The 23656-nt window shown below is 31.7% G+C and overlaps 1 protein-coding gene and 1 non-coding gene across 6 annotated transcripts; one reads left to right on the forward strand and one right to left on the reverse strand.

Annotated features, from left to right (window-relative positions):
* Positions 1-8367: 8367 nt before the first annotated feature.
* Positions 8368-15462, reverse strand: LOC132799626 (beta-glucosidase 12-like). The gene is made up of 12 exons (XM_060811936.1): positions 15301-15462; positions 15061-15130; positions 14323-14349; positions 14104-14191; positions 13767-14019; positions 13497-13612; positions 13131-13345; positions 13009-13040; positions 12616-12718; positions 12343-12451; positions 12085-12169; positions 8368-8376 (listed from the first exon to the last, which is right to left on the reverse strand). Exons 1-12 carry the CDS (start codon positions 15460-15462, stop codon positions 8368-8370), a joined length of 1269 nt encoding a protein of 422 aa, XP_060667919.1.
* A 1548-nt stretch (positions 15463-17010) lies between these two features.
* Positions 17011-23268, forward strand: LOC107406709 (uncharacterized). Of its 5 annotated transcripts, none has more exons than XR_009634510.1 (7): positions 17011-17681; positions 17903-17960; positions 18290-18766; positions 18848-19029; positions 19567-19646; positions 19793-19854; positions 22487-23268. It is a non-coding gene; the product is annotated as an uncharacterized LOC107406709 (transcript). The 5 variants fall into 5 exon arrangements; XR_009634509.1 differs by lacking the exon at positions 19793-19854 and having other exon boundaries at positions 17014-17681; positions 18290-18614; positions 18709-18766; XR_009634511.1 differs by lacking the exon at positions 19793-19854 and having other exon boundaries at positions 18232-18766.
* The last annotated feature ends 388 nt before the right edge of the window (positions 23269-23656 follow it).

The following is a 23656-nucleotide window of genomic DNA, read 5'->3' on the forward strand; positions in this document are numbered from 1 at the left end:
GCGGCCGGTGACCGTGAGATTTTACGGCCGAGCTCGCTTCCTCCCTCCGCTCATCACTGGCCGACGCGTGTAGCAAGGTGGTGGCCGGAATTAAAAAAGATGGCAAGACCCGAGAGGGAGAAAGGAAGGGAAAGGAAGAAGGAGAAGGAAGAAGAAGAAGAAGAAGAAGAAGAAGAAATTCGGGCTGGGTCCCCTTTTTTCCCACATGGGGGAAAAGAAAAGAAAAAAAAAGAAAAAGAAAAAGAAAAAAAGAAAAAAAAAGAAAATAAAAATAATTAAATAATATTAAAAATAATATTATTATATAAAATAACAATAAAATAATTTGGTATTAAGCATGGTTGACATGTGGCATCTCACCATGGTGACACATGGTCACATTTATTAAGTCACACGTGGCACATCGTTACGCGTTTAAAAATAATATTAAAATAATACTGTATTTGAAAAACTCTACAGGTCCATAACTTTCAAACCACATGTCCAAATCGGACATGCTACTAGTCTACGGACTCGTATCAACTAGTACTTCACAACCATGCATGAATCAAAGCTCAACTTTGCATGAATAAAAAGTCAACTCCGGCACCCCTTGGACAGTTTGGACCTCCACTTGTTTTGCTCATAACTTTCAAACCGTAGCTCCGTTTTCAACGTGCTACTAGTCTTTGAACTCGTGCCAACGTGTACTTCGTAAAGGTACCTCAGTCAACCTAGAATTCCATCCAAGTCAAAAAGTCAACTTTTGACCCTTTCGGTCAATAGTCAAAGTCAACGGTCAACCTCGATCAACGTGCAAAAATTCCGACATGGTTTGGGACGGGGTGTTACATGGGTTCTCTTATCGATTAAAACAAAAAGATATTATAGATACGTATTATTTCTTTCACATATATATAATCTTAGGCGATCGACAAGTCCACTTGCACACCTACCTCCATAGAAAACCTCCGGATTTGCTTTCAACCAAAACGTGCTTCTGCCTTTTTCTTTAATTAATTACCCTAGTCAACTACATATATTTGATCTATAATTAATAATTCTCTTGTTTTTCATTTGAAATATAATAAATTTAATTTTGTTTGCTTTGAAAATGCATTTATAATATTTGTTACTTTGGAGTTATTTTCTTCTTCTTCTTCTTAATTCCTCTATTTTTTTTTTCCTTAAAAAAATGTTGTTGCGCAGAATAAATTTTACATTCTTTTGGTGAAAAGTATTGGATATAAACAAAAACAAATTTATGTGACTTAAATAATAAATGATTATTTAAAAAAATGATTTAATATGGATTGTGAGAAGCGTTAATAATAAAAATTAATAAATTATAATTGATAATAAAATAGCATTTTCAGAATTTAAAATGGATTCAAGATCAAGCTGAATTTACGGTCGAGAGAAAAAACCCAAAAAAAAAATAAAAAAAAAGAGTGAGAAATTGATTTTTGTTTTTTTTAAGAAGAAGAAGAAATGGGGGCTGTACTTGTAACGTTGTGATGTATTTTTGCATGCAGAGAATGATTCGACGACAAATGTGGATTGATGCAATTATTCGCATAAAGTGATAGGTTTATTTTTACGTGGCCACATGGGCATACAAATTTCCCTTAAAAAAAGTGAATAATTATTTTATTTTGACGATTTTTCAGTATAGATTATTTTGATGATTTTAATGCTATTAATCTGAAGAAGAAAATCAAATTATTTTTATTTTTTTAAGTGGGTCCATTACAATTTGCTTTCCAGACTTTTTGTTCCCCAATTATTTGTTTCTTTTTCGATAAATTCTCTAAATATTTGTTGTTTGAAAAAGCAAAAAAGTTGGGTCAGAGAGGAGAGCGTTAATTTTTTTATTTGGTGAAAAGGAGAGCCTTTATTTATTTTTCTTCTGCAATGGAGGACATAATGATCTGCCCAACTCTGAAAATTAGCTACTTTATGCAGGTTAAAATAACTAATAAATTATTATTATTTATAGGCTCAAGATTTGCAATGTGGAGTAATTTCAAAAGTAGATTATTCAGATTAAACAATACACATATGAAACTGTTTTATTCTGATCAATTGTGATATGATAGTTTTTCTTCCGATTTAATCTTAATTATTAGTGGACTCTATATTTTAATAGAAAAATACAATATTAATTTTTGCTAAAAATTGATAAGATGATTTTGGTCTTAATGTTGTCGCCTAATGTTATCGTATGTAAATATATATATATATAGAGTAGAAAGGTATAAAAATGAAATTAGATAAAAGACTAAATAGATTTTAGAAGAAAGAATATCTCATTGAGCCTAATCTCATGTGAATTTTTATCTTCATATATATAATGCATCGTATTTATCAAAAAAAAAAAAAAAAAAAACTGTTTACAGATTCTAACTATATAAAATACCACAATAATGAATACAATATTGTTGCTCTGGAGTCAAATAACAATCATATAGCCAAAAACATAAATCTGATCGATCGTCAGTCTTTGTCCACTGTGTTCGACCTCCTGAACCCGAATCCGGCATCCTTTTCGGCCAATTCGTGACGATTTGGGAGAATTGAGGAGTTGAAACCCGAAAGCTTTCCGGCAAGATTCTAACCACCTCGGGTCCGATCACCGGAAAGTAAGACCGAATCCGTGATCCTCATCACTCGAGCTTCGATTCGGTATATAACTCGTAACTTTTAGTTGTCGTTGTGTTCGCTCCCTGGGTACCCATTTGGGAATTATCCGAATAAAATATTAATATATTTGGTTGGTATACTGTGGATGTTTTAGGTGCGCGTACGAGTAGTGGAGTTGATCCCGCGGAGGATCTTAGCTGATTTACGCGCTTAAGGTGAGTGACCCACCTTCAAAAATATTATGGGCAATTAATTATGTTTAATTGGTATTTAAATTATGGTCATGTGGTACAATTTAGTTATGGTTTTATTGTGGTTTAATTTATTTATTATGCATGAGGAAAGTATATTTCGGTAATAGTCGTACGTGGTTTTAACTATTATTTTGGGCATAATTGGTTTAAATATTTTATGAAAATATTTGTTAAATTGGTGGTTTAATTTTATAATTATGCCCACTGTATTTTATCTGTTGAACCTCGTATTACGAGAAAATTTTGGTTTTATTTGTTATCAATGTCTTCGTACCGGTTTGTTAAATAAAAATATGTGGGATGGTAAGTGTGAAATTTTGATATATTTTCCACGGTAATTTTGGAAAACGGTACAGTTGGTTTAATAATTATTTTAGACGCATTCATACAGTATTGGTGTTCTGGTATATGTATATGTGGTTCAGCGCGCAAGTATTATTATTTCTCCCGTGAGTTGCCATTGGACCGTGGGCAGGCAAGTTTGTTATTGGCCACAGCCGTCCCCCTCCTTGGTCGGGATGATGGTTTCAGCAGCGGTACTGTCGGGACGCCGAAGTGCCGTTTGCAAGTTTCTCTCTTTAATCTCCCCGCCAGTCGGTGCTTAGGACGCTGGGTATCAGAGGGCATCGCCGGTATATGGTGTGGTGCGTCAAGTGTAATTTTTTTCAGATAAAGTTTAAAACCCCAAAGGTGTTCAAAAATTGTTTATTATAATTTATTACATTTTAATTATATATTGGGGTATTTATTTATTTATTATTTATCAAATGGTTTGATCCCTTGGTTTTCGGAAAGTACGAATATCGGGTTTTGTGAAATCGTTTTAAAAAGGGAACATTTCCAACGGAGTGATTGGTGAGAGTTTTGAGGGAAAATTTTCATTTCCAACTGTTATTATTTATTTATTAATTGTTGGTATTAATTCAATTCCCTTATTTGTTATATTATTATTATTATTATTATCATTAAAAGTGTTCAGTAGTTAGGGTCACTCATTGAGATGATTAGCATATCACGTTTTTAAGTTCCGTTCCCTTAGGTGCAAGGGGTGGTAGACGTTCTTCCGGAGCGAACCAATTTTCTGCTGCTATTGTGTTTCGAGAAGTACCTTTGTACTCATTCATTTCAGTTGTATTATTTCTTTCATCTTTGTTGTATTTCTGTTGATTATCACTTCATAAAGCTCTGTATACTATTTGGACACTTATGTTTTATTTATGCACTGGGCTGTTGTTATTGTCATGAAGTGCTGTAAATTGTGGAATCAACTTGTAGTTTTGCAGGAGGAATAAGGGGATGAGTATAGAAGTGTGTTTTCAGTGCAGGTAATTTTTGGTAAGTCTTACCCTTAGGGGAGGTGCTGCCGGATTTTCCGTTGGAAGGTTCGGTGGTATTTCCCTGGGATCAGGGCTTGTCTAGGGTTCCGGAGAGAAATTCTGAACGGGTCCTGACATGAAATCTCTCTTTGCCAATAAAAGATATTGGTATAATTTTATTTTTTATTTTTTGGGTGAATATGAATGATAGACTAAAGAACACATTGAGTTGCAAAATTTATTCATATTGGATTAAACTATTTTAAATTCAATCAATAAAATTAGATTATTTTAAAGCATTAGATAAAGGTAAAAGGCATGATTTCTAAATTACTAAATTTTTTTCGATTTCTGAATTATTTAGTAAGTAATTAATATAAATTAAAATTCATCTCTCTCCTAATAGATTTTGAAAACAGAATGACATGAACAATAAAAATAAGACTCATAGTAATTAATTTATTTGGTTTTACACATTATTTTTTTTATTGAAAATGAAGTTTTAAGGATAACTATTTTAATTTCTACAAATTTATTAAGGTTCAATTTTTAATATATTTATTGACATATATCTTCCAAAAGAAATTTAAATATTAAAATAAACTAGATAATTCCTAACAATTCAATACTACGAACTCTTTATACTACCAAAATTACTTTTATCTTGTATAATGACAGCAAGCAAATCTTTGACTTCATTGCCAAAAAAAGGTGAATCTTTGACTTCTAAATTTAATGATTTGAAAAGGAAAAAAAAATAAAAACATTAAAGTAAAATGAATATTTTATTTATTTTTGTCTAGACAAGGAAAGTTTACAGCTAATAGCTAAAGCCTAAAGGTCTCATAAACTCGTAGTTGCAGCTAACACTCAGAGTCATGTACGTGGTGTAGCGTGGGATCCACAAAATGTGTTGCCAACCACCGTAAAAATTTGAAATTTTTGTCAAGTCCTTGTTGGCCGTCTCTCCAACATTCACATTATCCTTTTTGCTACAGTCTACTTGGCAGATCCACAAAATGTGTTGCCAACCACCGTAAAAATTTGAAATTTTCTATCGAGTCCTTGTTGGCCGTCTCTCTAACATTCACATTATCCTTTTTGCTATAGTGTACTTGGCATTGCAAAGCAATCTTTAGTTTGAGCACCAATACAAATTAAACCAGACAACGTTTTTTGTTCATAATTTCTATTGATTGGCTTCCGTTTGCTCTCATATATTCTTATCTCTTATGTGATAAAGGCTTTTCTTGTTTATATTGAGTGTGGAGAATTAAAATACGGCTTTTTTGCATGAAAAAACAAAGGACTTTGATGCTGTATGAATTGTCTATAAAAGCTGAACGGATTATACAAAATGTCTATATTAATTCATAAATCATCAACGATAACGGACTACTAGCCAAACTCATCATCATCATCATTTATGTGTTATTAATTCATTGTGTCGCTAATTAATTGCTATATTATTAACTATAGTTTCTCATCAATTATTGTTCAAATAAAAAGAAAATATGTCTTCACAGGGGCAACCCCAACACCCCAATAATTTTTCTTATGCAAAGGTATTCTTAATTTAAATATTCCCATCTTCCGTATCAAAATTGTAAAATAGAAATATATTCTTGATTAAAAAATTGATAATATTAGAGAAATATCAAATATATAAGTAAATGTTCCGGTGATTTGATTTTACAGAAGAGGTAGAGCGGGTGGACTATTACAAATATTAATTAATTGAAGAGGAACAGCTTCAACAAATAAGCAGAGTATTTGAGGTATCTTTTTAAATTGTTTTTGAAATCTACGTAAGTGAGGCCAAACCGAATGCTGTAGCCTTCTACCCATTCGAAACTGTCATGAAATGCTCATACGTAATATCCTTTTATATTACACCCTCCCTGAAACCAAAAATTACTAATATTGAAATCCATTCTTTTTTTTGGATAAATAGACTTAAAAATATTATTTGCTTAATTATCTTCCTTTTCCCCATATAAAAAAAATAATTGAACACTCACTATTAAACACTCACATGATTGATTTTGAAAGATATAGGAGATGGTCATGGAGGTATCTTATCCTCATACTACCCTTGGGTGCTTCCTTCACTGGCAATGTGCTATTATTTGCCTCGGGAAAACCTGCAACATCGTTAAATGTTTTTTTAAAAGCACAACAAATTGTTCTTTTAGAATATATATATTTATATATCTATATAGTTCTTTTAAAAAAATAAAAAAATAGCAACTTTTAAATAGCAAAATATTATTATTTACATATTAATGGATCATATATAAGAAACGATTGGTTTACCATTTTCAGTAATATATCATACATAAGAAATGATTGGTTAAACATTTTCAGTAATATAAACTGGCAGATTCCTGCAGTTATCCTTTACATACAATACGAGCTCTCTGGTTCCTCATGGATAGTCAAGAAGCCAAGGTAAATTTTATTTAAATTTTTTTAATTTTACTATAATTATATTTATGATTTTAATTCTAAAAATTAATTAAAAAAACTAATAGATAAGTTTTATTATGATTTTTCTTAAGCATAGATCTAATAGTATTGAAACAAAAATGAAGAAATTTAAATTTAAATTTTCCTTTTAATTAAAAAAATGTTGCAGGTTGTGGATAAAGAACTTGGGCTTATTTTAAATGTATTGTCTGGTGGATAAAGAAGATTTTATCTCCAGCTTATTTTAAGATATTAGACTGGTTGTAGATTTAAACAAAAAATAAAAAATAAAAAATTTATCGTGTCAAGGTTGGGTTCCGAAGCTCTTCGGTGGCTAGCCAGGTTGTCAGGAACCCAAGAATGTTCAGTAAGGAATTGTATGTAGCTACTAACCATGAATTGGACTTTGCGCGTTATCTTTACTCTCCCTACTAAATTAGACATTGCAATTGGAAAATACTTGGGCTTCGTGGGTTTACCTATTTGATTGTCAAATTTTTAGCAATATTTCTATTTTAGTTAAGGGTGTCGTGTTGTAATTGTAAATTACAACACTAGGCCTTTATGAATGTCTATTAAAAGTTACAAAACCAGAAAGCAAGCAGAAAAATGTAGCAATTCCTCAAAAGGAAGGAATCACCAAACCAAGTTATCTATTTTGAATTAAAGGGAGAGAGAGAGAATTAAATCCAATCCTCCAAACCACACCCTTCAACTTTTATTAGTTCTACCAAAACTAGTGCTAGTGTTGATACTGTACATAACTATTGTGTAGCCAATATCCTGGTCCCTTTACCCTAAAAGATTTATTCCTTATTAATTTGATTTAAAAAGTTCAGTGATTGATGAAAATTTTGAAAAATATGACTCTTTTTCTTTCTTAATTTTATTTTAGAATTGTGAATTCCATTTTAGTTTGACAGTAGATTAAACAAAACAATAATGTTATAGATTAAACAAAACAACAATGTTATAGATATCAGACCTCCACCTTCAATTGCCATGTCTCACTTGACTTAAATAGAGATGTCACGTTATTCCTTTCTAATTTGACTTACAGATGGGGAGAGGTGGGAACAAAAAAAGAAGTGAAATAGATTGTTTTTTGGGAAAAAAAAAAAAAAAAATTTAAAGTAGTGAGCCAGCTTCAATTGCACATGACAAGTGACACTAGTTTGTAAGTTCCCAAACCGGTATAGCGCCTGGTAAAAAGGTTCTTCTCACGGGTATTAAAATTCTAATCTCAATATGGATGCTAGAACCCATTTTACCATTTAATACGAAAATTTGATTTATTTATTTATCTTTTTTTTTTTTTTTTTCCTTCATTGATATTCCTTTTGTAAAATATACATATATAGACATAATCATATAATAAATGAAACTTTGCACATTCATAAGGAAGATGCAACATGCAATTATAGTAGAATCTGTCTAGTAAGATACTGATTTGTACGTAGGCAAGGAAGATTTTCATCTCCAGCTTATGTAAGAAAGAAAGGAGCGCAAATATGGGCTTGAAAGCATCTTCAACCAACAAGCAGAGTATTTGAGATATTTACCAAAAAAAAAAAAAAAAGGCAGAGTATTTGAGATGTCTTTTCAAATTGTTTTTGAAATAAATATTTGTGAGGCCAAAAGGAATGGTGTAAACAGAAACCCATTCCAAATCGTGAAGAAATAACCATAATGGTATCCCTTCACATTCAGTCTTCCTGCCAAAAATCACACATTAAATTTATTTAGTGCATTCATCATACATAGCATATGTTGGTCGAATCACTTTTCTTTTTCTTTTTTGACCTTTTAGGCAGAAATAATAACATTGAATTGTTAAAATTATTATTATTTTTAAAATTTTTCTCTAACTATTAATAAGAATATTATGAAGAATTTATTTTAGAATATATTACCGAATGATATATACGTATATAAAAATGATCTTCTAAAAACTATCTTTCAATTTATATTGGAAGGCATACTAATACATATATTAAAAATGAAATCTATATGATCTCATAAAAATTTAAATATTTACTTTTAAAGGAATACTTTTTTCATATTAGATTTTAAATATTAATTTTTTTATAAAACAATTAACACATAAAATTAAATGGATTAGTTAATACTATCCTATTTGTATATGTACATATATATATATATATATATATATATATATATATATATATATATATATATATATATATATATATATATATATATATATATATATATATATATATGTATATGGTCATGAAAGTTGTATTAGCTCGCTTGATGGTCGTAGAAGATAGTGGGATGGCCAGGGACGTTTCTATCCTTGCTATCCTCCGTAGCCTCCTTCACAGGCAAGGTGCTATTGTTTGCCTCAGCAACACCTTCTAAAATATATATTACAGGGAGTATATAGTTTTACATAACAACTTCACCTTGATTTTCAAGAAGGTAATGAAAAATAAGTTTTTATATTTTCAACAATAAATTAATAAAATAAATGTTTTACTACCACTTTCAGTGATGTATACTGGTGGATTCTTGTATCTATGCTTTTTATATATTAAAAGCTCTTCAATTCCTCCCGGGATTTGTAACGCCAATTGACGTCAGTCTATAATACCATTCAATTAAATATCAATAAAATTGCATATATATATATATATATATATGTAATTTTTCGCTAAATTAAAAGATGAGAGTATAATACATACACACTGATAGAGATTGCGGTCCATTTTTTTCTCTTGTGGTGAAAAAATGTAAGTGATTATAATTATATATATGCTTGCATTGGATTAAACTATTTTAAATTCAATTCAATCAACTTAAATTATTTTAGGGGCCAAGTGAAGGTAAAAGCTGTATATGAAGTTGTTATGAATAGGGAAACATTATATACGTGATAGATTCTTTGTTTTCCGAATTATTTAATAACTAATTAGGAAATATCTTTAAAATTTGTATTAGCAAAGCTATTATTTTCTTGTATAATGATCCCAGTTGAATTGAAAAAATAAAAAATAAAAAAATAAAGTAAGATGAATATTTTATTTAGTTCTGTCTAGCTCAAAAACTCAAAAGTTAGATCGATCACACCATTCAAACACTCATAGTTTTGTGCGTGGTATAGTGTGGGATCCACAGAATGAGTTGCCGACCACGCTAAAAATTTGGACTATATTGAAATTTTTTAAGTCATTCTTGGCCGTCTCTTTGTCGTTGACAATAATCGTTTATATAGATTAATACAATAAAAAAAAAAATGTAAAACATAAAATAAGTAAAAGAGTAAATGTGAAGATTCTCTTATTTTTTAATAAGAAGAGAGGTTTTTTTTTTTTTTTTTTTGGGGTGGCAAAGTAAACAAATTCTATAAAAATTCACCTGTATTGAATGGCAACAACACACATGAAGAAATTGGGCTGAGTTACGGAAAGTGTCTGGCAACAAGGAGGAGTGACACAGAAGCATCAAAATGAACAAAACTTTTTTTTTCAGGCCCAAAGTTTTGGAAAGCCCATGCATGTCTAAGACTTCGGGTAAGGAAACCAATTTTATTTATTTCTTTTTCATATTAAGAGTGGTGAATTAAAAAACAGCTTTCCTGCACGACATAGCAGATGAACTACATTTTTTTTTTCTCTTCTCTTTCTTTTTGAGTAAATGAGAAAGCAGAGGACTTCGATACTGAATAGGATTATACAAGGTGTCTATCTTAATTAATAAATTATTAACGGTAATCGACTACCAGTTAAACTCACCACCATCATCATATATCAATGAAGTTCTATTACGATAGATTTGGTAAAATCTCAAATAACGAAACATAAAAACTGCATACTAATTTATGTATTTAGGTTAATGATATTATATTAGATTTATATTAGTATTATCTAATAAAATTTAATAAATTAATTGTTCTTAATTGGTAAAATATGATGAACATATTATAAGCCTATTAAGGAGGAATATTATTTATAAGTATGTAAGTTTTATAATATTAAAAATACTTAATTAAGTATTTAAAAATTCATTAATTTAATTTTTTTAAAAATCAACTAGCAACATTTAAAAAACTTCATTTTATTATTTGAAATATAGCTAAATTTGAATTTTTTAATTTGTATATATTTTTAATGGATGAACGAATCGAACGATAGATTAGACAATAATTTAACAAATGAATTCATGTTTATTTATTTATCCATGAATACTTAATGAATCGCATTTAAATAAACTAAATTTTATGTGGATATAACAAGAATATGATTCAACAATATAGGTTGCTCCATCTAATTATTACGTTTCACTAATTAATTGCTGTATTAACCATAGTTTCTCATAAATTATTGTTCAAATAAATGTAAAATAGGTGTTCACGGGGACAACCTGTAGCTTTTCTAGTGCAATGATATTCTTAATTCAAATCTTCCCATCTCGTACATAAAAATATAAAATAGAAATATAGTCTTAATTAAAAGATTAATAATACCGCAGAAATATTATCAAACATTTAAACATTCCGCTTATTCATTTTACAAACGAGGCGGGGCAGGCCGGGTGGATCAAATATTACAAATGTTATTTCAGTTGAGGAGGAACATTTTCAACCAATAAGCAGAGTACTTGAGGTATCTTTTCAAATTGTTTTTAAAGTCTATGTAAGTGCAGCAGGGAGAGAGAGAGACGGTCGGTGGGAGGGAAGAAAGAAAGAAAGAAAGAAAAAAAAAGAAAGAAGAAGAAGAAGGAGAGGATCGGGCCCCCCTGGCCCTTTTTTCCCACGTGGGGAAAGAAAGAAAAAAAAAGAAAAAAAAAATAAAAGAAAAAGAAAAAGAAAAAGGAAAGAAAATAAAATAAATAAAATAAAAATAATTAAATAATTAAATAATAATTTTATTATTTAAAATAATAATAAAATAATATGATTTTACACATGGTTGACATGTGGCTTCTCAACATGGTGACACATGTCACCTTCATTAAGTCACACGTGGCACATCGTTACGCGTTTAAAAATAATATTAAAATAATACAGCATTTGAAAAACTCTACACGTCCAAAACTTTCAAACCACATGTCCAAATCGGACGTCCCGCTAGTCTACGGACTCGTATCGACGAGCACTTCACAACCATGCATGAGTCAAAGCTCAACCTTATATGAATAAAAAGTCAACTCCGGCACCCCTTGGACAGTTTGGACCTCAACTTGTTTTGCTCATAAATTTCAAACCGTAGCTCCGTTTTCAACGTGCTACTAGTCTACGAACTCGTGCCAACGTGTACTTCGTAACGGTACCTCAGTCAACCTAGAATTCCATTCGGGTCAAAAAGTCAACTTTTGACCCCTTCGGTCAACGGTCAACTTCAACAGTCAACCTCGATCAACGTGCAAAAATTCCGACATGGTTCGGGACGGGGTGTTACACCAAACCGAATAGTATAGCCAGAAGCCCATTCAAAATTGTCATGGAATGCCCATGCATAATATCCTTTCACATTTACACCCTCCCTGTATTCAAAAATTAATAAAAATGTTAAAATCCATTCTTTAATTTGGATAAATAGATTTCACAACTAAAAAATATTAATCTTTTAATTATCAACCTTTGCCTCATATTTAATTAGAATAATAATTGTAGCGCAAAAAAAAAAAAGAAATTAGAATAATAATTATGCACTCACTTGATGGATTTTGAAAGATATAGGAGATGGCCATGGAGGTATTTTATCCTTCTACTATCCTTGAGGGCCTCCTTCACAGGCAGTGTGCTATTATTTGCCTCAGGAAAACCTGCAACATTATTCAATGTTCTTTTAAAGGCACAACAAATTGTTCTTTTAGAATATATATAATTATTTAAAATTTTCTTTTAAAAAAAAACAACTTTTAAATTAAAAATATATATATTAGTATTTGCGTAATATTGGTTCATATATGAATAATGATTGGTTTACCATTTTCAGTAATATAGACTGGCGGATTTTTGTAGTTATTCTTTATATACAACATGAGCTCTCTAATTCCTCTTGGATAGTCAAAAAGCCAACTCACAGCAGTCTGTGACACAATTTCAAACATAGTCTTCGTGTTAATAAAATGGGAATTTATGCTAGGTTACATAAATTACCAAAATGAAGTTATGAGGAACTAATTTACATTTATAACATATTTCTATTTTTAGCAGCTAAACGAACACTCTTTACACCAATTAATGAAGGAGATAAGAGATCTTTTCAAACAATTACTAACAGAGTCTATTGTTTTTCAAATAAAGAGTTTGAATTCGAATTTTTCTACTTCCAATGTCAGTAAAATAAAATAAAAGAGAAAAGAGGAAAGAGCCATACCGGTCCACCAATAGAGACTCCATCTTTGTGGGCTGTGGCAAGAATGTGGAAATTATTTTTGAGTAAAACAGGAGAGAGAGAGAGAGAGAGAGAGAGAGAATCATACACGATTTAGAGCATACTCGTAATAGTAGCTTGAATATCAGTGAAATAGCTATGGTTGACTGGATTGGAATTTGTGTGTTGAACATAATTTGCAGTGTAATAATTCATGCCAAGAAAATCGATCGAGCCTTTCAGAGTGATAGATTGGGCCTTAGTGAACTTGGGCAGCCGACTTCCCAATAAGGATCTCATGGTTGGGGGATAGTCGCCATATGTAATAAGATGCAAAAACCTACCAAATTAATCACTTTTTGAATAAATTCAATTAAGCGCTTGGAATAATTAAAACAAAAGAAATAATTCTTTACATTGTTCATAATATTAATTAGAGATTTTCAGATTAATTCTTTTAGGTATATTATACATAATCTATGTTTACTCACCATCCTAAATTGAATTCCAGGGCTCTAGAGACTGCCTTGCGGTTGGCATCAGTATTATATTTGGGTTCAAACCATCTCGTCACTAATGTAATTCCAATTCTTCCCTTTTGAGATACCTGCACCAAGTTTTAATACAAATTTCTCTATTAATTATATTAATAGTACCAAATATTAATATATATTGCCAAAAACAAGAAAAATATTTGCAGTGTCTAAAAGTGCTTACTTTTTGTAACTAAAGGTATTAGTCACAATTATATATATACGAACCTCATACTTTTCTCTGTACAACTTCACAGCAGCTGCATGAGCAAAAAGTAAATGATGGCCAACAATGTAGGGCTCTTTGGCAGAATCTCCGGCGGTACAATTTCCGACGTAGTTTGAACATCTGCCAGGTGCAAAATTACCTCCATTGTATCCGTACACTGTAAAAATACTTGGTTCATTTATAGTGACCCAATGCTTGACCCGATCACCAAATGTTTTGAAGATAAAATCTGCATATTCTCGATAATCTTCCCTATTTATTAAAATTTCTCATCAAATTTTTTTGGATAATTTATACATGGGATAAATTGATTTTGATTGGTCATGATAAACTTACACAATCTTCTCACTTAGAAATCCACCATATTCATCTTCAAGAGCTTGTGGCAAATCCCAATGAAAGAGTGTCACAAAGGGTATTATTCCTACCCCAAAAAAAAAAACAAAGGAGTATAGTTAGAGACATTAAGGCCTTAATCATTCAAATTGGACCAGATTTGGTTTTAAAAAATCAATGGGCTTGTGTGATTTTAGGGAAAAGTTGAATTAGTTGTACCATTGGAAAGGAGCTCATGGAAAGGAGCTCATTGCAATATATCCTTATATATAAAAATCATGATTTATCCAATGATCATATGATATATACAAAATAACAATGATTTTCAAATCGAATCCTATATATATATATATATATCATGATTTACATATATGTTATATGTAATATGATTAAGGAATTTGATTAAGAAATTTAATTACTTTGTAACGATGATAAAAATCATCAGCTTTGACCCCTGAGCTTCCGTCTGAAATTTTTTCTGCCATGCCATCATAAAATATGTCATATACATGGGATTTAATTACTTTGTATAGCATTTTCAACCAAATTGGTGAAGAAGGAAAATCCAAGAAAATCCATCAATTATTGTGGATAATGACATTAATAAAGATCTTAATTAGACAACAAGCAAAACGATAAATTGCATATATATGCTTTTTTTATATTCTGATATCCATTTATTTTAAATTAGAAAGCTTTAATTTAAGAATTTATATCAGATGGCCAATGCGTCGTATTTTGATAATCAATCTAAAGTTCTCGAAAAAAAGTAGCTAGCCATATGGATTGAATAGAATACTGTAGGTGGTGGTACTTATAATATTAAATTACTATAAAGCTTTTGGTAATAGAAAAGTATGTCTTGAAGCATAAAGATTAACAGCTGGAATTGCAATAGCATATGTAATATTATAAACTATAGGAAAAAAAAAAAAAAAGTTTCAACCTTTTCTATACCTGGATGTTTTTTAGTGAAAGTATCCCATATACTTGGTCCTCTTCCATAAAGAAGTGCTGCTCCTTCACACTGAAAATTTGTATATGTCGAAAACAAAACAAAGTAGAGACGATAATATATATTATTGACAATTAAAAAGCAACGGTTTGCTCTCTGTCTGCATATATAATGCGACGTCCAACTTAATGATGAATAAATATTAATGAGAAACTCCAATTCATGACATTGAAGGTTCATACCTTGTAAGCTGAAGAACCAGCTCCGAATACGAAATCGGCCGGAAAACTGCTTCTGTTAAATGGCATTGAATAATGACTCGGCTTCACAGCTTCAGTAGTGCTTGCCAAGGCAAAGGCTAGGAAGAAGACGGCGAAGAAGAATAAAGGACCTTCAATCGCCATGGTTTGCTACTTTTCTGCTTGCACAATCTCCTTAATCCTTCATTTATAGAGCCAAGAGTTAGCTAGAGTTAAATTACCAATATTTTATTTATTTATTATTTTTTTTATAATATTCCTCTTAAATGTAGGCCAGATTTTTTTTGGATCTTTTATATATTTTTTTATTTTTGAATGGAACTGTTGAATTCTGAATCTATGATCATTTGTTTTAAAAAATTTAAATTCATAAAAAATGATTCAAATTAATTGCCATTCATTTATTTCTTTTATAATTTTCTTTAATAGTTAGTAGGCAGCTAGGGAGAGACATTCATATTATATACTGTGACAATGTTAGTAGGACCAAAAGTCTCCATAGTTTTATTTTATTTTTAAAAAAATTCTCCTTAAGCTCGTGTTTAGCACATGGGCCAAAAAAAAAAAATAATAATAATAAAATAATAATAATAATAATTATTATTATTATTAGGAAACGTTAAAGTAAACCATCTATTGTACTAATTTAGCAGCTTTGTATTTTCTGAAATTATATAAATCCTACAAATTTAATTTTTGTTGCAAGGTCACCCCTCCATATATTATACACGTAGTTTTATGAAATTTTCACATGTAAATCATGTGAGCAAAAATATTTTAAAGTTAATTATAATTTAATTGTATTTATATGAAAATATGAGTATTTGTAGGTGAAGAATTATTCAAAATTTTGAATATTTTTAAATGTACAAAAAAGATGTGATATTGTAAAAGAAAGAACATAATTATTAAAGGGTTTTATTGTAATTTACCAAAATATAGATACATTTCTGATAAAATAAAGGTGCCACTATAGTTTGCCCTCATTATTATGGATTTTTGTGCGCATAGTACATAAAGAATATTAGATATAGAGATTTATTTTGTAAATTTTTAAAACTTTATAGACCGAGTACAATGATTTTTTTTATTTTTTTTTGGAGCTATAAGAGTACAATGAATTTATATTACGAATGTTTGTGTACATAAAACTTTTTAATACATGATACAAATATATATATATATATATATATATATATATTTCATAATTTTTTATAAATCATAAAAGAAGAATGTCATTTAGTTATTAAAAAAAAAAAAGGGAAGTTCCTTAACCAATACCTGGATTTAAAAAAAAAAAAAATAGAGGACCAAAGAAGAAGAATCACAAGTATACTTCATAAATAACATAAATATTTAAGCCAAAAAAAAAAAAACCATAAATAGAATAGATTAGCCCAACAAAGAAAAAAAAAAACTAATTTCTCGAACTTCATAATTGTGTATCTTCTTTTTAAAGGTACCTCTCACTGATGGTACGTTAGGTGCAAGGCCTAATAAAGGCGCACAGAACAACTTGTACGCCTTTAACAAGGGGAATTTGGCCCTTTGCCCTCACGGGCAGGGTTTTAACTGAATATATCCCCTCTTCTTTTATTTTTTTTATTTTACCCTTCTATTTTTCAATAATTCTAAAATACCCTTATATCAAAATTAAATATTTTTACCTGTTTTTTTTTTTTTTTTCTTCACCGGCCTTTCTCTTCTCCTTCATCACCTTTCTCCCAAAGCTGGTTCACCTCTTCTCATTCATGAAGATTTCTTCACCTAGTTGCCTTTTTGCCAAACAACCTGGTTTTATCTCTCAGGTCACAAAAATTCCATACATACCTGTTCAATTTGATAGTTCGGAATTCGGAATTAGGGTATTGTGAAGAAAGAGAATTTTAAAAGAATTAGGGTATTGCGTTGCCACCTCGTTACAAAAAATTCCTTTTTCTTCCACGCAATCCAATACCCAATAGCCCAAACCCCTCTCCATCGTCTTTTTGTTTCCTCTGCCTTTTGTTTTTTTAAGAAAAAAAAAACATTACATTACTCAAAAATTTAATTTAATATCCTTTTTCAACCTTCTCGTTGTTATTTCTTTTTGTTCCTTTGGTGTTTCTTCAACCCTTGTTTTATGTTTCCGCGAACCAGAGAATCAGCCAAACTGTTTTTCTAGATTGTTAAGGCTTCAGAAGAAGCTGCGTACGTCAGAGACCTCTCAGATGATTTGCTGCAGCCAACTACAAAACGGTCTCACAATGTCTCAACCAAGGAAGTCATATTCTGGAAAATTTTTAAGTGCCAACAATTGAAGTGTTCCCTGCAGCTGCTCTAACACCTGCACTAGCAGCACCAGAGATGAGAATGAATGAGTGGTCCTGAACCTCCTTTCATTTTGTCGCTTTCCATCATTTTTTGGGTAGAAAATTTGTTAGTATATGCAGACTTTCAATTGTTGTAGTAATTATGATGTAGTATCAAGTCTGTATGCAACTATAATTAGTGCCAGATTAATAAATTCCATAAGCAAGGAAATTTATCTTGTTCTATTGCTTTCTTTAAGTACTCATCAGAAAATCTGTCTTCAATATTGCAGACTGAGGGAGGAATCAGAAGCCCTTTGTTGGAGAACCCGAATATATCCCCCTAGAAAGGTAACCATGCCGAGTAGATATTGGTAAAATGCATTAGAAGGTTCTTAAACAGTCATGACATGAAGGGGTTAAAAAAAAAAAAAGTTTAGAGAAGAAAGAACAAACTTCTGAACAATAATAATTATAATTAATTTCTCAATACCTTTGTCCAAAATTTGTGTTCATCTTTGGTCATAATGAAGGACCTCTGTTTATGTTAGGAAATCACTCTAGATTTTTTGAATAATTTCTTAGATGCTATATACATAATTTTAAATGTTTTGAGTTTCAGGCCAAGGTGTTATTACTCTTTGTACTGACTCTTTCGAATGTGTTAATGGATGATGCAGGCTTGCCAGACAAGGCATCAACAACAAGATTTGCATTTGGTTGGGTAGGTTCTTCCCTGTGGTACTGTCAAATAGCTGGTGAAAATCTGAGAGTTTTGATATGTTTGCCTGCATTTGGGAAGCTTCACAAAAAAGTATTGCAGATGCCTTCTGTGGGTTTGGGTTATCAAATGTTGAACTAAGCGAGCTTGTCTTGTCCTGTGCTCCCTTTTTGCTTTGTATAAACATTCTTTTTGGAAAAAGGAATATATATATTTAGGAATCAATTTCTAAAATGATTAATAGGAAGAGTAACTCTTGGAATCTGTCATTTCTATTACAATAGGTATGACTCAAAATTTGATATGCAGCAATATTTGGTGGTGATTATACTGAATGTATCATTTTTTTAGGACAATGACCAAGATTTTTTCTTGCAGTCTTGATATTACAGATAATAAAATTCAAACCATGCCATGGGCAGCGATTCTTGAAAAGGTTGTCTAGCTACAAAGTTTGCAACAGCTTTGTGTGGTAAAGGATCTTTCTGCCCATGATGTGGTGATGCAATTGATGCAGAAGGAAAACTACTTGATCGGAATGCTTAACAAGGGAGTACTTGCATTTCCAATCTCAAAATGGGTCCCTGGTGCTGGTCCAACTGTCAAATCTGGTTCAAAGGGAAAGTGTCGTCGTTTGATACTGACTAAAACCCTTGAGTGGACCTTAAATTGGTGCATACTACAGAGCATGTTTGATAGGTATGTTAAACTTGACCGTGCATTTCTTGTCATGGATTTCTGTTCATATTTAAGATACATTTTTTGATTGGTGCGTACAGTTGGACATATGTCGATATGTAATATGTAAAATGTCCATTTCATATTTTTGAGACAATATGTAGAAGACAAGAAGTTATTTTTAAATTTGGCAGTTCTTACAAGTTTGTTCTTTTCAAGGGATGGTTTCTTCTTATCCTAGATGCTTTATTGAACTTTATACCTTGCCTTTTAAAAGACAAGGTGGCAATGCAAATTAGAGATAGCCCTCAAATAGTCAGACAACCCTTTATAACGAGGAAATTTAAAATATTTAAAAATTTGATATAATTAAACCTGTGAGTTTATCCAAAGATTTGACTTTTGTTCATTTTCCAGTAAAAACATGTCACGTTTAATTTTCTGTTTGCAATTTGATATCTTAGAATGAATAAATTTTTTGCAATCAATTTATTTAGTTTGAATTCTGATTTTTCCTTATCTTATTTACAACTGATAATTTAAAAACTTGGAACCCAGTGGAGTTGGAAGGTTTGAAAAAAGCACACATTCGAGATGGCGTTGCAGTGGTGCAATATCTTGTCTGGTTGGATAAGCAGGTAATCCGTGAAACTTGTGCATTTGTTTATTTCTTGGACAAGTAGTTAATATACCCTTTTTTGAGGAAAAGCTTTTTATGAAAACAATAAAACTAAAAAATAAAAATAAAAAGATGTCTAAGCTTTTAGTGCATATACGGATGTAGGAGATATATGGGGTTTCTGGTTACTTCTTGGAAGGAGACGAAGTGACTAAGAAAAAGCAATTGTAAGTTCATTTTTTGTTTTTTGTTTTTTTTTTTTTGGGTTTTTTTAGGTTGTTATGCAACATCTAACATTTGATTGAGATACCAGTTGAGATGTATTGTGGCCTAAATATTTCCTGAAAGAGGAATGTAAAAGGACATAAACCGTATCAGACAATTTGTCAGTACACAACTTGTGTATATTTCTATGTGTTTGCATGCAATGCTCTACTTGTGCAGTTTCAATACACACTAATCAAATAATGATGGAATGATTGCAAGCATGGCAAATTTCACCATATAAAGATAAATAAAGTGTTTTCCAATTTCAAATGAACTTTGACATGGATATGCTAATTCCTACTTTAGCAACCACTTTCCAAAGCTAGCATGACATTCGATGCATAACAAATTCCAATATATCAAGAGAAATAAAGGGTTGTCCACTTTTAAAATGAACTTTGACATGGATATGTTAATTCCTACTTTATTAACTACTCTCAAATGTTCTTGTTAAAAAGTGATATAGTTGAAAATGCTATACTGCAGTAAGTGCTAATCTATTTTGTTTTTCCTTTTTATTATCATTATTATTATTATATTTTTTTGAGTCTTGCAAAGTAATTTTGTTTGCTTTATTTTGCAGGTCCTCAAGGGTCATATTGCACTTAGGAATGCTCAATATCCTAATGGAACCAATGGTATTTTATTTTATTTTTTAAATTATGTATTTCATTTTAAGTGAAATGTATTGACTATATTCTTGTAAGTGAAATGTATTGACTATATTTCATTTTAAGTGAAATGTATTGACTATATTCTATCCACTTATTATTGATGTGTTATCCAGGGTTCCAAAGAGTATTAATACTGCTGGATGTGTTGTGAATAGGATACCTACAAGTTCAGGATTTATGACTAATGCCCCACTATCTGTAGTTCCCGAGATAGCTACTTGTACCTCTGATGCCGACATGCAGTCCCCAGCGACTGAACTTCATGTGCCGGAAACTTAACCTGGATTCTCTGAAAATCAAATTTGTGAAAACAATGTGCAATCTGTGGAACATGATCATGATAATGAGCACTTCGACATTAATGATATGAATGAATATCGTGGACATGATTATGATCAAGATGAACAATTTGAGGTTGAGGTCAACACTGATCGTAGTGAAGATGGGTTACGAGACATTTGTTGGACCCAACATTCTGGACTTTCAGCTGGTGATAGTCGACATGGTGAGTCTCCTTATGGTAGTAGTCCAATTGATAATGTGAATGATGATGTGCTTGCCTCTCCTTGTACCGAAAACCATTTGGACATTCGACAGGATTGTACCGCAACCATGGCTGAATTTAGGGTTAACCATCGCTTCTCATCCGTCAATGCCCATGAAATCATTCGAATCAACCAAATCTTTGCGAGTAAGAATGCGCTACAGAAGAAGATTAGTCTTTATGCACTAAGGAGAAATTTTGAATTCAAGGTCAAGAAGTCGGATAGAGTCCGATATGAGGTTGTATGTGCAAACGACAATTGCATGTGGCGAATGCGTGCTACCAAACTACATGGTGATAATACAGAGGCCTTCATGATTAGGGCCTTCAAGGATGAGCATATTTGCTCTTTAAATATCATGAAAAGGGATCATCGTCAAGCAACAAGTTCAGTTATCGGAGACATCATCCAGCCAATGTTTGATGGGATTTCAAGGCAATACAAACCTCGAGATATCGTGCATGACATTCGCTCTAATTACGGAGTAAACATAAGCTACAACAAAGCATGGGCCGCTAAGGAAGTTGCACTATCAGGTTTGTGGGGCACGCCAGAAGATTCATATGCAAAACTTCCTTTATGGAGTCACGTTTTGAAGAGCAAAAATCCGGGCACGTTTACTCGAATTGAAACTGATGATCAAAACAGATTTTTATATTTTTTCATCGCACTTGGAGCTAGCATTAGAGGGTTCTAGCATATGCGGAGAGTCGTAGCTGTCGATGGAACTACACTGAAGAATAGATATAGAGGTTTATTATATATTGCATCATGTTTAGATGGGAACAATCAAATTTATCCACTTGCTTATGGAATAGGCCCTGGGGAGACGGATGCAACTTACACGTGGTTTTTTGATAGCTTTAAAGAAGCGTTTGGGGATGATCCAAATATAGCTTTTATATCGAATAGACACAAGAGTATTGCAAAAGCAATACGTACAGTTTTCCCTAATAATCACCATGGCCACTGCACATATCATCTTGGTACAAATTTACGTGCTAAGAAGTTTAAAGGTAATGTCAACGCGATTATATCAACTTTTAATGATGCAGCTAGAGCATATATTGTTGAGGATTTTGATAAGGCCATGCTTCTTTTAGAAGGGGTTAGTGTTGAAGCTGTACAATATCTCAAGGATGCAAGTCCTTCAAAATGGGCTAGATCACATTTTCCGGGCAATAGATACAGCATAATGACAACTAACATTGCAGAGAGCATGAACTCTGTGCTTATTGATGCTAGGGATAAACCTGTTTTGCCATTACTAGATCACATTCGTGATGTCTTGCAAAGGTGGTGGTATGAACGTCGAACTAACGCTGCTGCAATGCAAACTCCTGTTACTAATTGGTTGGAAAAAAATCATGCAGGACCGCTCAAATAATGGCAGAGGCTTACGTGTTATGCCAATGAACTTATATGAGTTTCAAGTTGTTGGCCATGGCATGTTCGTTGGAGTTGTTAACTTAGAAAATAAGACGTGCTCATGCAAGGAATTTGACATTGATGGATTTCCTTGTGTCCATGCAATTGTAGCATGTAAGCATCGACATATCTCTCCATATTTCCTTTGCTCGGCGCATTACTCAGTTGACTCACTCCGTGATGCATACTCGGAAACCATATATCCACTTGGAGATAAAAGTCAGTGGCATGCTCCAGATGATGTCATAAACCAGGTTGTACTTCCACCTCAAATTGGCAAATAGTCAGGAAGACCGAGAAAGAAGAGGAATCAATCTCAAGGAGAGGAGCGTCATCAATATAGATGCGGGAGGTGCAAACAGGTTGGTCACAGCAGCCAATCATGCTCCGCCGCCGTACCTCTTGATAGCACTAACAACCAACAGCACCATTGAAACGAACGCCCATCAATCGCATGATGCTATATTCAGACAATGAGGCCATTTTATGTGGTATGCGTGTGTATGAAATGTAGTCAGGAATGCAATTAGTTGGTCAACCGCATAACGTGTGTTTTGGCATAATAGACGTTGGCTTTATGTGTTCTTTTATTGTCAAATTCATCTGTCGTATTGTTTTGATAACATATCATTCCGTCTTCAGTTTTTGGTTCAGTTGTTTGTATGTTTCTTACTATTGCATGGATGATATTACTGCCCAATGGTAATGACCAATGCATCATCGGTAATTGACATTTGTACACCGTCATAAAAGACTCACAACAATTCCATCCGGCAACTTCAATCATGTGTGTTCCAACCAATAACATACTAAATGTAGCATTATTAATGATAAATTCTGGCAAAGTAAGTGATCAAACGGCATTAAAAAATGAAAACGTTCAATTTGTTTTTGATTCAAAAATTACCGAAGGTTTCGTCGGTAATTACCGAAACCCTATAGCAATCACATTTTACCAATTTTTTGGGGCCCCACAAGTCCCATAATGTGTGTTGAATGCAAAAACATGCAAAATAGGGATGCTAAAATTATACTAAGGAGAGAAAATCCCAAAATTTCATAAAAGTGTCTCAAATTTTGCAAAAAAATTGGATGACTGTTCACCCTCGGTAATT

This window comes from Ziziphus jujuba, chromosome 1 (genome assembly GCF_031755915.1).
Source record: "Ziziphus jujuba cultivar Dongzao chromosome 1, ASM3175591v1".
NCBI classification, from domain to species: Eukaryota; Viridiplantae; Streptophyta; class Magnoliopsida; order Rosales; family Rhamnaceae; genus Ziziphus; species Ziziphus jujuba.